This window comes from Ziziphus jujuba, chromosome 6 (genome assembly GCF_031755915.1).
Source record: "Ziziphus jujuba cultivar Dongzao chromosome 6, ASM3175591v1".
Taxonomy (NCBI): domain Eukaryota; kingdom Viridiplantae; phylum Streptophyta; class Magnoliopsida; order Rosales; family Rhamnaceae; genus Ziziphus; species Ziziphus jujuba.
This window is the reverse complement of record NC_083384.1, coordinates 13,407,881-13,427,393: the sequence shown is the minus strand read 5'-3', so window position 1 is coordinate 13,427,393 and position 19,513 is coordinate 13,407,881. Positions and strand designations below refer to the sequence as shown.

Below are 19,513 nucleotides of genomic sequence, written 5' to 3'. Positions count from 1 at the left end.
CTACTTTTATTTCTACTCATAGATATATATAGTATATGGCAACAGCTAGCTAGAAAGTATCATTCCATGGATGCAACAAATTTACCACATCTTTGTTTGCTTAAGAAGTTCTTCAACAACACCACTTCAACGAACTCTTCTTCTTTCGATACATAACCAGGAAAGTACCATTTTTTTTACCATATATTTTTAAATATTTGCCTAACTACCATGAAAATGAACAAGATAATGATTTAAAAGTTGGAAAGTTTAATACCGCAACAAGACAATGAAACCTATTTACTGCACATTAAGGTAGTCATATGTAAGTTAATTAGGGGAAATACTATATATATGCTCATTTTGTTTACCTTCATTCTTTTCTTTTTTTTTACCTTTTTTTGGGGGTGAACTAGTGAATATTTTTCGTTCACTTCATTCTTGCATTTTCGGCAAAATTGATTTGATTGAGCTATGTTAAAATAATTGATACCAACATTTGTGGATTAATTCAAGTAAAAAATTAATTTACAGCTTAATTTTCTGGATTAATTCAAGCATTTGTGCTTGTAAACCATGTTAATTAACATTCTTTTGCAAATAAATTTTCCACTATCCATCTACAAAAATATTTTATTTTGTTTGAAAAATAAGAAAATTAACAATACAAGGACAAGATTGAGGGCATTCTTTGATTTTCCTTTTTGAAAAAAAGAAGAAGAAAATTTGTAATCTAGTTGATGCATAAAATTATTAAATTATCTTTACAAGTGTTGGTATTGGTAGTATTAGGATAAATACCTAGTTATCTAAGATTTTAAATTCTCATATTATATTAATTTATCTAGTTATCTAAGATTTTAAATTCTCATATTATATTAATTTATCATTGATTCTAAAAATTTAAATTTTTTTAAAAAAAAGTTTAATATGAATATCTAATTATCTCAACAACTACAATATATGGACATACCGCGAGCGTCCCTCATTTGCATGCACAATTCGGATTTACCCCACTTTTTGGAGATCTTATCATGTTTTCATGACAAAAGAGAAATTTTTAAATGCAAAATGTTTGTCTTATTCGACCCCCCCCCCCAAAAAAAAAAAAGGTTTATCTTTGACAACACTCTATAATTGTTCCGGAACTAAAACTTCTTCATCTAGAAAACCCTTGCTTTTAAACAAAATTATGAAACTTTATTCATCAAGTAACCTATAACAATGTCCATTTCTAAGTTTATATATATATATATATATATATACAATACTGAGATTTTTAAGAGTTCAGTGTGAGTCTTTCAACCTGGTTTGCTAGCTTTCTCACATTTCGTATCACACAGGCAAAAACACAAACAGATATGGGTGCTTCTCTTTTTTCTTCAGCAACATTCTCTGGAGTTCTGCTCTTCTCATTCATATCCTTATGTCTTCTCTCTCATATTGCAGAATGCAAAACCAGAAAGCACAAATTCAACGTAATGCATTACATCCATTATGCATTTTTAGTTCCGTAGTTCTCTGAAAAATTTGTAATAGCTATGCATATGGAAAATTAACTTTTTTTTTTTTTTTCCTTCTTTATTTCTATGTTTGTGGAAACGTTTCGTTAATAGATCGTCATGCAAAACGTGACGCGACTCTGCCACACAAGATCTATGGTGACTGTCAATGGAAAATTTCCAGGACCCACAATTGTTTGTAGAGAGGGTGATCGACTCCTTATTGAAGTAGTTAACCATGCCAAATACAATATCTCTATTCACTGGTGCACATCTTTCACATTTGAGACTTAATTTCTAGATACATATGCCCAATTTTGTTTCCTTTTAGATTGGATATATATATATATATATATATGCATATTAATAATGCTTTGAATAACAATGATATATGATTAATTAATTCTTAGTGACAATATGCTACTTGGTACAAAATTAACAAGTTATTATACATGCCAAAAAAATACATGGGTCCTAATATTTTGATAAAATTTTACGTTGTAAAGTTATGTTTTTGTTTTCCTTTTGAAAAACAGGCATGGAGTTCGACAGCTGCAAAGTGGGTGGGCTGATGGACCAGCATACATAACTCAATGTCCCATACAGATTGGGAAGAGCTTTGTGTACAACTTCACGGTAACAAGGCAAAGAGGCACACTATTTTGGCATGCCCATTTTTCATGGTTAAGAGCCACCATCTATGGTCCATTAGTCATTTTGCCCAAGCGTGGAGTACCTTATCCTTTTCCCAAGCCTTACAAGGAAGTCATCATCATTTTTGGTAATATTCTACGCCTTGTGATTTATGTAGCTTAAGCTTGTTCAATTTTAATTTAGCAGTTGTAAATGCATTTTGTATATATATGGTTGAAAATTGCTGATGTGTAAATTTAAGTACAACTTGCTTTGAAACTACATGCAGGAGAGTGGTTCAATGCAGATCCTGAGGAAATTCTAAGTCAGTCCCTTCAAAATGGTGGAAACCCAAATGTGTCTGATGCCTATACTATTAATGGGTTTCCTGGGCCACTTTATAATTGTTCTTCTAAAGGTATTATATTTATGTAATAATACAATCAATTTTTTTTTTTTTACTTTAATACCCTTCATTCACATGTAGAATGTGCCTTTTATGTAATTTATTTTTGGAAAATTTGAAATATGATAAAAATTCATTAACACTCTTGAAGTTTTGAAAATTAACATTTACCATCCTAAAAGTTGATTTTTAATAAAATTAATTTATTGAAAGTCTATTTTATCTTATATGTCAAAATAAATATTATGTTATTATTTCATCATTTATTTTACAATAGTATACATTAAAAATTATTATTTACTATAAGTATCATTTATATAATAATAAACAATAAATTAAAAAATGATAACTAAATTATAATTTTTAATATTTATTATATAAAAAGATTATAAAATAAAGTTTAATTATTTATTTTGAAATTAAAGGCTAAAAGAGAGTTTTCATACATGAATTTACTCAAAAATTAACTCCAAGGATATAAGTAATAATTTTTCAAACTTCAGGCATGTCAATGAATTTTCATCAAGTCTCTGAGGGTACTTCTAAGAATCACTCCTCTTTTAGAAAATGATTTTTTGAGATTTAATGAATTGTTGCTTTTTCTAAGAGTCATTTAATAAATTATTTTTATAGAATAAAATACCAAAAAGTAATTTCACTTTTTTGTTTTTTTTGGCTAAATATTATAGAAAATATTTTTATATTTTTGGAAATGATTGAGATATTTTAAAATCACTCCAAAATAGACACTAAAGACAGGATCTACATATATTTTAACAAATATATGTGATGAAAAATCTAATTCCATTTTACTTGGTTTTTCTATGGACAGAAACTTTCAAGCTAAAGGTGAAACCTAAGAGTACTTACCTTCTCCGTTTGATCAATGCTGTAGTCAATGAGGAGCTATTTTTTAGCATTGCAAATCACACAATGAGAGTAGTTGAAGTTGATGCCGTTTATGTTAAACCTTTCAATACTCGTACCATTCTCATAGCCCCTGGACAAACTACAAACATTCTTCTCGAAACCAAACCCTACTTCCCTGGTGCCAAATTTCTCATGTCTGCTAGAGCATATCAAAATGGTCCATCCACCATCGACAACTCCACGGGAGCTGCCATCCTCCAATACGAACCACCACCCTCCATGAAAAATAAAATTTCAGCAAAGATGCTTCCACTCTTAAAACCGGTTCTTCCCCAAATTAATGACACTTCCTCTGCAACCGATTACACAAGCAAACTACGTAGCTTGGCAAACAAGAAATACCCGGCTAGAGTCCCTCTCAAAGTTGACAAGCGCTTCTTTTTGACAGTTGGGCTCGGAACCAACCCTTGTCCAAAGAACCAAACATGTTTAGGACCAAATGGAACAAAATTGACTGCTACTGTGAATAACATATCCTTTATTAATCTTCCAACCACAGCTCTACTCCAAGCCTATTTCTATAGAAAGTCAAAGGGTGTTTACACCACAGATTTTCCAAGCAAACCTCTAATTCCTTTTGATTATACAGGAACACCACCAAATAACACAATGGTTATGAATGCGACCAAATCTGTTGTTCTTCCATTTAATACTAGTGTTGAGCTTGTGATGCAGGATACTAGCATTCTTGGGCTTGAGAATCACCCTCTCCATCTTCATGGATTTAACGTCTTTGTTGTTGGACAAGGTTTTGGGAACTATGACCCGAAGAATGACCCAAAAAATTTTAATCTTCAAGACCCGATTGAACGGAATACTGTGGGTGTGCCTACTGGTGGTTGGATTGCAGTTCGATTTTTGGCCGATAATCCAGGTGAATCGACTATGAATTATTTCGTTTTTTAAGAAATTATTATAGCTTATTGCAATTATTGCAAGTAATTTTATATATAATATATTACAATTTTATAGGTTCAAATTTGTTTACCAAATTTTAGTTACACAAATTATATCATTTTATTAATGGTTGACAAATAAATAATAATCTAAAATAATAGAAGATAAGTCCAATAACAAAATGCCAAGTCATTTGATATTTAAAAATTTGGTTAATAATTTAGTGAATCTAGAATCATTGTTATATATATATATATATATATATTAATCTAAATGTTTTATTATTATATTGAATTGAAAAACGAACTTTAAAAAAATTAATCAACTTGGCTCTCTGCCCAAAGCAGGTATTATTATAACATATATTATAATATATAACTTATAAGAGTACTGAATTAAGTTGTCTCAGTAGTTGTTCCCTGTTATTCGTTAATATGACTTTATATATATATATATATATAAATGTATAATATATTATTAATGTGTGTATGAACAGGGGTATGGTTAATGCATTGCCACTATGAGATCCATATATCCCTGGGTTTGAGAATGACTTGGATTGTTTTAGATGGAAAGCTGCAAAGCCAGAAGCTACCTCCTCCGCCAGCCGATCTTCCCAAATGTTAGAATTATGATTTGTTTTGGATCGTTTTATATACACCCCGTACAACATTATATACATCTAATCTATTTATGGTGCATATAATTTTTAAGGTAGTGTATTTAGCCACATATATAGGTGAGACAGAACTGCCAAGTAGACTTTTGGGCTTTTTTTAGTGATGGAGCTGCGGCCTATTTATTTTTATTTATATTTGTATCTATTGAAGAATTGTTTTGTTGTTGTATGTAATTTATAAATAAGAGATGAAAAATAGTAAACAAACAGTAAATGGGTAGAAGGATTCAACGCATTCATTTATTTTATTTTATTTTTTTTTTAACCAAACAATTTAAAACCAACATATATGTAATAGCTCGTTTGATGTTACATAAATACACCAAATGATTTGTATGCAACGATTTATTGGAGGTTGATGATGATATGTACAGCCATATGTATAGTTATAGATTCCATGGGCCGGGCCAAGAGGCATTACGAAAGAGAGCACAAACATGTTTTAGATTGTCTATGGGATGTGATCGAACCTTACGGCACACTAATATTTATTAAGTGTATTATTTAGAAATAAATAAATTACAATTTCATCTTATTTCCTGTCATTCAAATGATTCGTACACCACGAAACCAATTTAACCACCTATTCCACACAATTCAACGACCTTCTAAAACATCATTTGAAGGTTATTTAGCTATCCAATCTACATGTTGTAATGGCATTCAATTCCTCTTAGTTTATATATTTTGCTTTTGTAAAACTATTTTATCCATTATGGGATTTATTTTCTCAAGCTATTAAATTTGACATTTTAGACTTTTTTTGAAGAAAGGGTTCTATTGGCTACGAAATAAAATTAAGAAATAAACTTGTTAACATCAAAAGCTGTTAGAATAATAGTGTGAAGGAGCAACCGACATCTAACAAGTTAGTTTAATTTCCTTTATTACCAAGTATCAACGGTAGGAGCCTGAAGGCTACTAGGCAACCATGCTCTGTTTTTTCCCATTTTACTCTTAAATCAATCCCTTTCCTACACCAATTACTATAAAATAAAAAAAATAAAATAAAAAAGAAATTCCGTTTCCTACACCCAAATCAGGCAAATTGCTTAATATTTATTTTACTCTAATAATTTATGAATTAATAAAAATTAGTTTGACAGAAATGCCCTCATCAAACTATAATGAAAAATCCTTTTAAAACAGCTCAAATGGCAATAATATGATCATAGTGCTGGTTCTTGGATACTAGAATAAGGCCTTGAGCTTGAAAAGCACTCTTCCTTCCTCCAATTTTATGGTATATAAAAAAATAAAAAAATAAACAAATAACATAACAGAAAAGAAAATGTTTGTGATCATAACTTGAAAATTTTCGGAGTCTCTAACTGCATTACGAATCATAAACAATGACCATTGACCAAATGCCATAAATCACCAAAAGAGGACAAAAGGACCCAAATCTTTGCCGATCCTGACCTTAAAGTTTAGCACTTTCCTAATGGTCACCGTTCCATAAGGGCAATATCAGGAACTTAATTTTCAGTGATACCGTTAGAAAACTATATAATATAGATATTATAATCTGGCTTCAATAACACTTTAAAGTAAAGCTCAACCAGCAGTTTATCTGGTTTCATCGAACTCTCAATTTGTTGATGAAGACAGAGGTTGTCTCCAATCTAGCAAATCTCGTTGCCATTCACCTAATAAACCAAACCCAAGTTTAGCCTCCCAGATCTTCTTCCTATATAAACTATCTCACTACCACCCTTTCTCATCATCCAAAGAGAGAAATTCTGTAGTAGACATCTCAATCAACTTCTGCAGAGAAAAAACAGAGATGGGTTCCAGAATTTTTTCATCACCTGCCTTCTTCAAGTCTATCATACTTGTTCTATTTTATACACTGTTTTGGACAATCCCAGAGGTTGAAGCAGCAAAACATTCGGGAATTACCAGGAACTACAAGTTTGACGTAAGTTTTTAATGGCTTTCTTTCACCAGAAAAACGAAAAGTGATATATACACTGCATTTCCCATAAACTGTCTGTGTTCTTCTTTTTTTTTTTTTTTTTTTTTTTTTTTTTTTTTTCATTGATATATATATATTTTTGTGCAGATTAAGTTACAAAATATCACAAGACTATGCCAAACAAAAAGCATTGTCACTGTTAATGGAAAATTTCCAGGGCCAAGAATCATAGCAAGAGAAGGTGACCGGCTCCTAATTAAGGTGGTCAACCATGTACGAAACAATATCACGCTCCATTGGTAAAGACACGTTGTTCCATTAATTATTTTGCTAGTAATTCTTAGTTTCCATGAACAATTACCAATGTTTGGGTATCGAATTGGAGAACAGGCATGGAATCAGGCAACTAAGGAGTGGGTGGGCAGATGGACCTGCTTATATCACACAGTGCCCAATTCAGACAGGACAGAGCTATGTCTATAACTATACAATTACTGGCCAAAGAGGCACATTGTTCTGGCATGCCCACATTTCATGGCTTAGAGCAACTCTTTATGGACCTATTGTCATCCTTCCAAACAAACATGTTCCTTATCCATTTCCTCAACCATTCAAAGAAGTTCCAATCATTTTTGGTATTTCATAATTATATATAAAATTTATATATGATATCTTTCTGAAGATTTATATAAACTAAATCATGAGAATTTTGTCTGAAAATTTGCAGGTGAATGGTGGAAAGCAGATACGGAGACTGTCATCAACCAGGCCATGCAAACTGGGTCAGCACCAAATGTCTCCGATGCCTATACCATCAACGGTCTTCCTGGACCTTTGTACAATTGCTCGGCCAAAGGTACTAATCTTTATATATAAGAAAATTCATAAAATTCCCAATTTATGAATTGGGAAGATCATGGTTCATATATTTAATTTCCATGCAGATACATACAGGCTCAAAGTGAAGCCAGGGAAAACTTATCTGCTTCGTTTAATCAATGCCGCACTGAACGACGAGCTCTTCTTCAGCATAGCCAATCACACACTCACTGTCGTTGAAGCCGACGCAGTTTACATTAAACCTTTCAAAACACAAACAGTTCTACTCACTCCAGGACAGACCACCAATGTCCTTCTCAGAACCAAATCTAAAACCCCAAATGCCACATTCCTCATTGCAGCTAGGCCTTATGTCTCTGGCCCTGCTGCTTTCGACAACTCCACCACCACCGGACTTCTCGAATACGAGAAAACTGCAGTTACAACCACAAGCACCAACAAGAAGCTCCCTGTTCTGAAACCAGTGCTACCCAAGCTCAACGACACGTCGTTCTCCTTCAAATATAACCAGAAAATCCGTAGCTTGGCCAATTCAAAATTCCCGGCAAATGTCCCGCAAACCGTTAATAAAAACTTCTTTTTCACAGTTGGGTTGGGAACGACTTCGTGCTCCCAGAACCAAACATGTTCAGGCCCAAACAACACAAGGCTTGTGGCGTCCATTAATAATGTGAGCTTTGTCCAGCCCAATATAGCTCTTCTTCAGGCCCATTTTTTCAAACGGTCCAAGGGAGTTTTCACAACCGATTTTCCCACCAACCCACCGTTCAAATTCAACTACACGGGCACTCCGCGGAACAACACTCAAGTGAGCAATGGGACTAAAGTGGTGGTTTTGCCTTTCAATAGTGCTGTGGAGTTGGTTTTGCAGGACACTAGCATTATTGGCGCCGAGAGCCACCCTCTTCATCTCCACGGCTTCAATTTCTTTGTTGTTGGCATGGGCTTCGGTAACTTTGACCCCAAAAAGGATCCGACCAAATACAACCTTGTCGATCCCGCTGAGAGGAACACTGTCGGCGTCCCATCCGGTGGTTGGGTTGCTTTACGGTTCCGTGCTGACAATCCAGGTGAGAATATATATATACGAGTTTTATGTAATTATATAAATATCTTATAACATGTGGCAATTTTGATTGGAGGGAGAGAATAAAAATAATTTGACTATATCATTAAAATTTAAAGCCATAATTTTGTTTTCTTTGATAAAGCTGTGCTTTATGTAATAGAACTTGTACTTTTCTTTTTTCTTTTTTTTTTTTAAATTTATAGATCTAATTTTGTTTCTTTGTCTTGGACTTGAATTGAGTAAATAGGCGTTTGGTTCATGCACTGCCATCTGGAAGTACACACAAGTTGGGGCTTGAAGATGGCGTGGGTTGTATTAGACGGAAAAAAGCCCAATCAAAAGCTGCTTCCTCCACCGTCTGATCTTCCCAAATGTTAAATCTCACAAATTTCCCACATGGATTGGTCTGATTATTTTTATTAAAAAAAAAATTATTTTTTTATTTTTAGGGGGTCATATCCTTATTACTGTGATTGCCCAAAAGAGGGCCACAGAGAAGGACTTGTAGGTCGTTAGCCCCATCGGTTGTCCTACTATTATTTACCCCACTTTATGAAAGCAAAAGGAGTGGGGATCCAATTTTTTATTCTATGTAACAATATCTTCCTTTTTTATATGAAAGAAAAAAATATTATTATTAGTTTTTGATAATTGTGAAAAAGAAAAATTAACATTTTACAATTTATACATTACAGTGTGGTCTTTGCAAAACAGCCTATTGCTAAAATTCATTGCCTTTTTTTTTTAATAATAATTCAAATATTCAAAAATAATCTTACTAAAATGTGTGAATGAAATAAAATGAATAATGTTCATAGTATAGCGTGTAAACTTGTCTATGGAGATGTAAGGGTCCTCGGGAACAAGCATATATATGCAACTAATAATCTCCTATAAACTTGTGATTATTCATATTGCTAAAATTATATGAAAATAAATATCGAATATTGTGTTGATTAGCCAAATAAGTACGGAACATATCAATATATATAATAAAGCTATATCTATATTTCTTTTTCTTTGATAAATATAATAAAAGTATATCGCGAGAATTATATTGACCATATAATATGCAAGGATAGGAAGTTTTATTACACATTGTTCTAACTAATATTAATCACCCAAACTTTTATTTATTTATTTATTTTTTTTTTGGTAATATCCAAGGCTTTTAATTGATTGCTACAGATTAATGCCACATGGTAAATTAACGTGCTTTGTTGAGAATTAATATAACTTGCAGTAACATTAGTATAACACAAAAGTAAAATGGTATAAAGATATAAGGAAACCTCAAGCAAAAAAAAAATATAAAGTAACTTTCTAAAAATGCAAGCTTGCCCAGGCTCATGTGACAGGATCTCATGGCCTAGGCTCATGTGATAGGACCTCATGAAATATACTAAAGGACAAGATCTCATGAAATATACTACAAGATTAGTAAATGAAACTACAAATGAAACTACAGGACCTCATGAAATTATACTAAAGGACAGGATCTCATGAAATATACTACAGAACCTCATGAAATTATGTCAACTACAGAAATTAGTAAATGAAACTACAAATGAAACTACAGGACCTCATGAAATTATACTAAAGGACAGGATCTCATGAAATATACTACAGAACCTCATGAAATTATGTCAACTACAGAAATTAGTAAATGAAACTACAAATGAAACTACATGAAATATACTACAGAACCTCATGAAATTATGTCAACTACAGAAATTAGTAAATGAAACTACAAATGAAACTACAGGACCTCATGAAATTATACTAAAGGATAGGATCTCATGAAATATACTACAGGAGACATGATCTCATGAAATATACTACAGGATCTCATGAAATTATGTCAACTACAGAAATTAGTAAATGAAATGAAATTTTAATATACTAAAGGACAGGATCTCATGAAATATACTACAGAACCTCATGAAATTATGTCAACTACAGAAATTAGTAAATGAAACTACGGGACCTCATGAAATTATGTCAACTACAGAAATTAGTAAATGAAATGAAATTTTAATATACTAAAGGACAGGATCTCATGAAATATACTACAGGACCTCATGAAATTATGTCAACTACAGAAATTAGTAAATGAAATGAAATTTTAATATACTAAAGGACAGGATCTCATGAAATATACTACAGGACCTCATGAAATTTTATACTAAAGGAGTGCAGAAATTAGTAAATGAAACTACAGGACCTCATGAAATTATACTAAAGGACAGGATTAAATGAAATTATACTAAAGGAGTGCAGAAATTAGTAAATGAAACTACAGGACCTCATGAAATTATACTAAAGGATAGGATCTCATGAAATATACTACAGGACCTCATGAAATTATGTCAACTACAGAAATTAGTAAATGAAATGAAATTTTATACTAAAAGAGTGCAGAAATTAGTAAATGAAACTACAGGACCTCATGAAATTATAGTAAAGGACAGGATTAAATGAAATTATACTAAAGGAGTGCAGAAATTAATAAATGAAACTACAGGACCTCATGAAATTATACTAAAGGACAGGATCTCATGAAATATACTACAGGACCTCATGAAATTATGTCAACTACAGAAATTAGTAAATGAAATTATACTAAAAGAGTGACAGGACAAGATCTCATAAAATATACTACAGGACCTCATGAAATTATGTCAACTACAGAAATTAGTAAATGAAATTATACTAAAGGAGTGACAGGACAGGATCTCATGAAATATACTACAGGACCTCATGAAATTATGTGAACTACAGAAATTAGTAAATGAAATTGTACTAAAAGAGTGACAGGACCTCATGAAATTATAAACGATAATATAATATTATAATGTGAACTACAGGGCGAATGAAATATACTAAAGTAGGTAATATAATATTATAATGTGAACTACAGGAGCTCATGAAATTATGTGAAACTATAGAAATTAGTAAATGAAATTATACTAAAGGAGTGACAGGACCTCATGAAATTATAAATGTGAACTACAGGACCTCATGAAATTATGTGAAACTACAGAAATTAGTAAATGAAATTATACTAAAGGAGTGACAGGACCTCATAAAATTATCTCATGAAATATACTACAGGACCTCATGAAATTATATCAACTACAGAAATTAGTAAATGAAATTATACTAAAGGAGTGACAGGACAGAATCTCATGAAATATACTACAGGACCTCATAAAATAATGTGAACTGCAGAAATTAGTAAATGAAATTGTACTAAAGGAGTGACAGGACCTCATGAAATTATAAACGATAATATAATATTATAATGTGAACTACAGGATGAATGAAATATAGTAAAGTAGGTAATATAATATTATAATGTGAACTACAGGACCTCATAAAATTATGTGAAATTATAGAAATTAGTAAATGAAATTATACTAAAGGAGTGACAGGACCTCATGAAATTATAAATGTGAACTACAGGACCTTATGAAATTATGTGAAACTATAGAAATTAGTAAATGAAATTATACTAAAGGAGTGACAGGACCTCATGAAATTATAAACGAATGAAATATACTAAAGTAGGTAATATAATATTATAATGTGAACTACAGGACGAATGAATTATAGTAAAGTAGGTAATATAATATTATAATGTGAACTACAGGACCTCATGAAATTATGTGAACTATAGAACCTCATGAAATTATACTAAAGGAGTGACAGGACCTCATGAAATTATAAACGAATGAAATATACTAAAGTAGGTAATATAATATTATAATGTGACAGGACCTCATGAAATTATAAACGAATCCGAAAGTAATATTATAATAATCCGAAAGTAATATAATATTATAATGTTAGGTAAAATATATTGTAAGAAACAGTGCTATAAATAAACCTTACTTAAAATCTCTATCCTATCATAAAATTTCTATCCTCTTATAAAATGGGGAGTTTTTTTACATTAGTAAGGAGTTTTTTAACATTAGCACGGTTAGACGCTATACTTGCTATTTGAGTTTTTTAATTGCCACTAATTATTCATGTGTGTATTTTGTTTATTTATTCTAAAAATATTCATATTTTTTATGATCAGGCAGCTAGAGGAGAATGCCATTATGGTATCACATCAGATCTTCATATTTCATATAGTATCTTGCTTGTCCTCCTTCAACTCAAGTTCAATTCAAAAGCTATCTCTCCTTTTGATACAAATTTTGTAACTATGTTAATTTTCATCACAATTTTGCATATTTATGCTATTGTGATATATTATCATCCCAATTCACGTTATGCTAGAGTTATGGGCAATATTAGCCTCTTTTGTGGTATTGTTTCTTCTTTGTTACTATTGCAGATCATCATTCCATCTTTTGTATGGTTCTGTTTGATTTTATCAGCTCCTTTTTTTGTGATGATTGTTTCCAGACGGTTAGAACCAATTCTTCCCTTGTAGTGTTTTATCATTAATAGTGTTGATTTTGTGCCATCAATATATATATATATATATATATATATATATATTTTACCAATAAATTTTCCGTTATCTCAGCTTAACATGCTGTCCTGTATTATTGTTGTTTATGAATTGGAATTAGCGTGTATTTTTCCATTTACAATTCACTTATGAATGTACTCTGTAATACGTTAGCAATACAAAGAAAGAAGAAATAATTATACTAGAATTATTGAATACTAAAGCACTTCAAACTGTATAAGCTATGATTTCCATTATTTCCTTTCATTGATTTTCTTAACCTCCTCAAACATATTTGAGTGTGAGTATCAACCAACCATTTACTAATCAAGAAATGATCCTATTCATTTAACCACATCTGATAATGTCTATCAAATAATATAAATTAAACGAAATTTTCCTACAATTTTTGATTGAGCAAAACACTAATGAATCTCCAATCAATAATGTGCAACCCTTTTTTTTTTTTCCACCTTAATAATTTCATAAATATATATTTTCTTAATGTGTAGAAAAAGTTTTGCTCAATTAAAAATTTGAAAATTTTTCGTATACAAAATAATTACTTGGTAATTAACAAGAAATTGATCAGGGGACAAAAAAAAAATCCGATTGGAACGCCAAAAAAAAAAAAAAAGGAGAACAGAGGAAAAAGAGAAAAAAAATAAATAAAAGAAGAATAACCGCGCCGAAGTGCAGCTGGTAAACGCTTCGTCATTGACGCAGTTTGGAGGAGGCCGAGGCTCCAAACCTCGCCAGTGTAGAAAATCGTTCACTGCGTCGAATTTACTGAAACAACCTTCTTCAGGTCCCTAATTTACAGAGCCGATGAGAACAAATTCACTTTCTCTTCCATGGCCATCTCCCTCTCAAATCTTCGCTCTCTCTGCACCCCATATCTACCACATAGAAAAACTCCTTCCACCCACAGCTCCAGAGAATCAATGTTCAATCCCAAAACCAAATCCTAGTATATATATATATATATATGTATATGGAAGCATATTTTTGTTATTTGTTGCTGGTCCATTTGGAAGTGGAAGATGTAATTCTCTATTTTCTAAGCAATTAATCTTTCCTGAAAATGCTAGAATTATAATTCTGAATATAGTAGAGATATGATGGACAACTTTTGTAAAGGCACCATGAATCCCACAGTTTCAAAATTTTTAAATTGGGAATCTCCAGCAAATGGGTGGGTTAATCTAAATACAGATGGCTATTGTAAACAGAGTTTTGGCGCTGTTGGTTCTGGAGGTATGATAAGAACTGTTCTGGTTTATGGGTGGCTGGTTTTTTTATGGTTTCTTTGGGTAAAACCTCGAGTAATGTCTTTTATTATGTTATGAATCTAAGTTGGAAGGTGGGAATTAAAAAATTCTTTATTTTCCAAATGGATTGCTTGGTTGTTCTTAATTGGGTGAAGCAAGAAGGTGTGGATTGTTTTCATCCTCTTTCTGAGCTGATAAATGAGTGCGGATTTTTTATTGCCAAGCAGTGGGAGTTGGTTTTGCTTCATGCCTCATAGAGAGTGTAACAGAGTTGCTAATAAAATGGCCAATTTGAATTTTACTAATGATTTGGGAGTTAAATACTTGAGAAAGCTGCTTGAGAGGTTCTGCAGGTGTTGTTTGAGGATTTTATGGGAAAGAAGACTTCCCTTCCTTAGAGTGTAGGCTTTTCTTTCTGGGCTATAGCCCCCTCTCTAACCCCCAAAAACAAATAAAAAACCAACAGCTAACAAGTTAGTTTGATCCTATTCCTTTATTTCCTTGATTACCAAGTATCAACGGTAGGAGCCTGAAGGCTACCAGGCAACCATGCCCTTTTTTTTTTTTTTTTTTCCCCTCATTTTACTCTTAAATCAATCCCTTTCCTACGCAAAAGTCAGCTTAATTTTTAACTTTTTATTTTACTCAAAAACTTATTAAAGTAATCAAAATTAATTTGATAGAAATGTCCTCCTCAAACTATAACATAATAAAAAGTAATTTTACAAACAATTCGAATAACAATGACCACTCATGTTATCATAGATTTTAGATTGATGAGAGGTGAATTTAAAAATAATAATAATGAAAGATAAAAAAAAAAAAAAATTTCTCCCCTCCTCCAATTTTATGGTATATCAAAAAAAAAAAAAAAAAAAAAGAGGAAAAAGAATTAACATGATAGGAAAAAAAACAAAAAAAAAAAAAGCTTTTGATCATAACTTGTAAAATTTTAGAGTCTCTAAATGCCATATGTGTAATGAACAATGACCATTGACCGACTATCCTCTAAATGCCATATGTATAATAAACAATGACCATTGACCGACTATCATAAATCACCAAAACAGGCCCAAGTCTGCCGATCCTGACCTTAAAAGTTTAGCATTTTCCTAGTGGTCACCTTTCCATAAGGGCAATTTTCAGGAACTTAATTTTCAATGATACCGTTAGAAAACTATTTATTAGATACTATAATCTGGCTTCAATAACACTCTAAAATAAAGTTTAACCAGCAACTCATCTGGTTTCATCGAACTCACAATTTGTTGATGAAGACAAAAGTTGTTTCCAACCTAGCTAATATCATTCCCATTCATCTAATCAACCAAACCCTAGTTTAGCTTCCCATTTCTTCTTTCTATATAAACCATCTCACTACCACACTTACTCATCATCCAAAAAGAGAACTTCTATAGTTTCCAGGAAAATATCAATTTCATTCAAGTTCTACAGAGAAAAAACTGAGATGGGTTCCAGAATTCTTTCATCACCAGCCTTCTTCAAGTCTATCATCCTTGTTCTATTTTGTTCACTGTATTGGACAAACCCAGAGGTTGAAGCAGCAAAGCATTCAGGAATTACCAGGCACTACAAGTTCAATGTAAGTTTTTAATGCCTTTCATTCAAAAAAAAAAAAAAAAAAAAAGAGTAAGTGATACAGACATTGCAGTTCCCACAAAATGTCTTTTTGTTCTTTCCATTGATATATATATATATATATATATATATATATATTTTGTGCAGATTAAGTTACAAAATGTGACGAGATTGTGCCAAACAAAGAGCATTGTGACTGTTAATGGAAAATTTCCAGGGCCAAGAATCATAGCAAGAGAAGGTGACCGGCTCTTAATTAAAGTGGTCAACCAAGTACAAAACAATATCACCCTCCATTGGTAAAGACTCGTCTGTTCCATTAATTATTTTGCTAGTAATTCTTAGTTTGCTTGAACATTTATTAATGTTGGGGTATGAATTTGGAGAATAGGCATGGAATTAGGCAACTTAGAAGTGGGTGGGCAGATGGACCTGCTTATATCACACAGTGCCCAATTCAGACAGGACAGAGCTATGTCTACAACTATACAATTACTGGCCAAAGAGGCACATTGTTTTGGCATGCCCACATTTCATGGCTCAGAGCAACTCTCTATGGACCTATTGTCATCCTCCCAAAGAAACGTGTTCCTTATCCATTTCCTCAACCATTCAAAGAAGTTCTAATCATTTTTGGTAACTCATAACAATACATACTTATATATATAGACAAGTTATAGAATCATTTGGAAGATTTTTATAAACTAAATAATGAGAATTTTGTCTGAAAAATTGCAGGTGAATGGTGGAAAGCAGATACAGAGACTGTCATCAACCAGGCCATGCAAACAGGGTCAGCACCAAATGTTTCCGATGCCTATACCATTAATGGTCTTCCTGGACCTTTGTATAATTGCTCAGCCAAAGGTACTAATCTTTATATATAAGAAAATTCATAAAATTCCCAATTTATGAATTGGGAACATCGTGGTTGATATATTTAATTTCCATTGCCAGATACATTCAAGCTCAAGGTAAAGGCAGGTAAAACTTATCTCCTCCGTTTGATCAATGCCGCACTGAACGACGAGCTCTTCTTCAGTATAGCCAATCACACTCTCACTGTCGTTGAAGCCGACGCGGTCTACGTTAAGCCTTTCAAAACACAAACAGTTCTAATCACTCCAGGACAGACCACCAATGTCCTTCTCAAAACCAAATCTAAAACCCCAAATGCCACATTCCTCATTGCAGCTAGGCCTTATGTCTCTGGCCCCGCCGCTTTCGACAACTCCACCACCACCGGACTTCTCGAATACGAGAAAACTTCAGTCACAAGCAACAACAACAAGAAGCTCCCTCTTCTGAAACCAGTGCTACCCAAGCTCAACGACACATCGTTCTCCTTTAAATATAACCAGAAAATCCGTAGCTTGGCCAATTCAAAATTCCCGGCAAATGTTCCACAAACCGTTGATAAGAACTTCTTTTTCACAGTTGGGTTGGGAACCACTTCGTGCTTGACGAACCAAAACTGTCCAGGCCCAAACAACACCAGACTTGTGGCGTCCATTAATAATGTGAGCTTTGTCCAGCCCAATATAGCTCTTCTTCAGGCCCATTTCTTGAAACGGTCCAAGGGAGTTTTCACAACGGATTTTCCCACCAACCCACCGTTCAAATTTAACTACACAGGCACTCCACCCAACAACACTTTGGTGAGCAATGGGACTAAAGTGGCGGCTTTGCCATTCAATGCTACAGTTGAGTTGGTTTTGCAGGACACTAGCATTATTGGGGCAGAGAGCCACCCACTTCACCTCCACGGCTTCAATTTTTTTGTGGTTGGTATGGGTTTTGGTAACTTTGATCCAAAACAGGATCCAACTAAATACAATCTTTTCGATCCCGCTGAAAGGAACACCATTGGGGTGCCATCCGGAGGATGGGTTGCCTTACGGTTCCGTGCTGACAATCCAGGTGAGCACATATATGGGTTTTATATCAATTACATAAATACCGTAGAATATGTGCCAATTTTAACTGGGGAGAGGGAACAAAAATAATTTGACCATACCCATTAAAATTAAAACCATATTATATATATAATAGACACTCAACTTTTAATTTATAGCTCTAATTTTGTTTCTTTGTCTTGCACTTTTAATTGTGTAAATAGGTGTTTGGTTCATGCACTGCCACTTGGAAGTACACACCAGTTGGGGCCTGAAGATGGCGTGGGTTGTATTAGATGGAAAGAAGGCCAATCAAAAGCTACTTCCTCCACCGTCTGATCTTCCCAAATGTTAAATCCCACAATTAACCTTCGTGGGTTGCTCTAATTGTTTTACTAAAAACCAATTTTCCTTTCACATATCTTTGTTACTTTTTTGATTCTTTCCGGAGTATCTTTGTGACTGTGATTGCCGAAAAGAGGGCCACAGAGAAGGATTTATAGGTCATTAGCCCCCAACAATTGTTGTAGTATTATTTACCCACTTTATCAAAGCAAAAATAAGTGGGGATTCAATTTTGTATTCCATCTAATAATATCCTCATTTTTCTATATGAAAAGATAAATATTATTATTAGTATGTAGAAAGGATCAAATTGCACTGAAATAGTATTACCAAAAAAAATTGCATTGAAGTAGTATTGCTTAGATTTTGACCCTTCGTTTTTTATTTTATTTTATTTTATTTTTTATTTTTATCCTCATATCAATTCATATTGAGTAACGTTTTATTGGAAATTCCGTATCCGGCTAATTGTTAAAATACAATATTTTAAAAATAATAATAACAGTATTTAAATAAAATAAATATATTAAATATAGCTTGCAAGTGCACTAATTGCAATATATACATTATAGTATACCATGGTTCTTATAGGAAAATCTACAGGCAAAAATTATTATTTCTTTAAATAATAAATTTGAGCTTAAATTCCCATTTTCTAATATAGAAAAAAATATATATATTAACGCTACAATATATATAGTGTATGTAATTACACTAACCACAGTTTAATCTCTAAAGTTTTGAAAATTACCTTTATAAAGTGTGTGATTGATATAAAATAATTTTTATTATATACCGTGCAATTTAGATGGAGGAAATGTTAAATTTGTTGTTGGAGAAGATACAAGGGTCCTCGGGAACAAACATATATATATATATATATATTAGCAACTAATAATCTCCTACTAACCTGTAATTAATCGATAGTGTGAGAAAATGAAAAATAAAACTATAGAAGCCGCATATGGGAAAAAAAAAAAACCCGAAGAACTCATTGCGATACGCACTTGAACCAGGCAGACACCCATTTGGGCTTTAGCCACCACATCCATGAACACTGACCCAACCTCACAGCCAACGGA

At 32.5% G+C, this 19,513-nt stretch overlaps 3 protein-coding genes across 3 annotated transcripts; all 3 read left to right on the top strand.

Annotated features, from left to right (window-relative positions):
- Positions 1 to 1,272: 1,272 nt before the first annotated feature.
- LOC107430512 (laccase-17) lies at positions 1,273 to 5,261 on the top strand. The gene is made up of 6 exons (XM_048464347.2): positions 1,273 to 1,457; positions 1,596 to 1,747; positions 2,018 to 2,262; positions 2,404 to 2,532; positions 3,353 to 4,324; positions 4,844 to 5,261. The coding sequence occupies exons 1-6, from the start codon at positions 1,341 to 1,343 to the stop codon at positions 4,972 to 4,974; spliced, it is 1,746 nt and encodes a 581-aa protein (XP_048320304.2). The 5' UTR covers positions 1,273 to 1,340; the 3' UTR covers positions 4,975 to 5,261.
- A 1,507-nt stretch (positions 5,262 to 6,768) lies between these two features.
- On the top strand, positions 6,769 to 9,423 carry LOC125423966 (laccase-17). Its single transcript, XM_048480004.2, has 6 exons — positions 6,769 to 6,947; positions 7,092 to 7,243; positions 7,335 to 7,579; positions 7,672 to 7,800; positions 7,889 to 8,854; positions 9,101 to 9,423. Exons 1-6 carry the CDS (start codon positions 6,813 to 6,815, stop codon positions 9,229 to 9,231), a joined length of 1,758 nt encoding a protein of 585 aa, XP_048335961.2. The 5' UTR covers positions 6,769 to 6,812; the 3' UTR covers positions 9,232 to 9,423.
- A 6,559-nt stretch (positions 9,424 to 15,982) lies between these two features.
- Positions 15,983 to 18,671, top strand: LOC107430555 (laccase-17-like). The gene is made up of 6 exons (XM_016041400.4): positions 15,983 to 16,195; positions 16,339 to 16,490; positions 16,583 to 16,827; positions 16,930 to 17,058; positions 17,149 to 18,111; positions 18,311 to 18,671. Exons 1-6 carry the CDS (start codon positions 16,061 to 16,063, stop codon positions 18,439 to 18,441), a joined length of 1,755 nt encoding a protein of 584 aa, XP_015896886.2. The 5' UTR covers positions 15,983 to 16,060; the 3' UTR covers positions 18,442 to 18,671.
- Positions 18,672 to 19,513: the final 842 nt, after the last annotated feature.

Bases quoted from the DNA above. Each gene is read 5' to 3' on its own strand.
- LOC107430512 (XM_048464347.2), top strand. From the start codon at position 1,341: ATGGGTGCTTCTCTTTTTTCTTCAGCAACATTCTCTGGAGTTCTGCTC. The intron at 2,533-3,352 runs GTATTATATTTA...TTCTATGGACAG, and splicing joins TTATAATTGTTCTTCTAAAG to AAACTTTCAAGCTAAAGGTG. The intron at 4,325-4,843 runs GTGAATCGACTA...GTGTATGAACAG, and splicing joins ATTTTTGGCCGATAATCCAG to GGGTATGGTTAATGCATTGC.
- LOC125423966 (XM_048480004.2), top strand. From the start codon at position 6,813: ATGGGTTCCAGAATTTTTTCATCACCTGCCTTCTTCAAGTCTATCATA. The intron at 7,580-7,671 runs GTATTTCATAAT...GAAAATTTGCAG, and splicing joins AGAAGTTCCAATCATTTTTG to GTGAATGGTGGAAAGCAGAT. The intron at 7,801-7,888 runs GTACTAATCTTT...ATTTCCATGCAG, and splicing joins GTACAATTGCTCGGCCAAAG to ATACATACAGGCTCAAAGTG.
- LOC107430555 (XM_016041400.4), top strand. From the start codon at position 16,061: ATGGGTTCCAGAATTCTTTCATCACCAGCCTTCTTCAAGTCTATCATC. The intron at 16,491-16,582 runs GTAAAGACTCGT...TTTGGAGAATAG, and splicing joins AACAATATCACCCTCCATTG to GCATGGAATTAGGCAACTTA. The intron at 17,059-17,148 runs GTACTAATCTTT...TTCCATTGCCAG, and splicing joins GTATAATTGCTCAGCCAAAG to ATACATTCAAGCTCAAGGTA.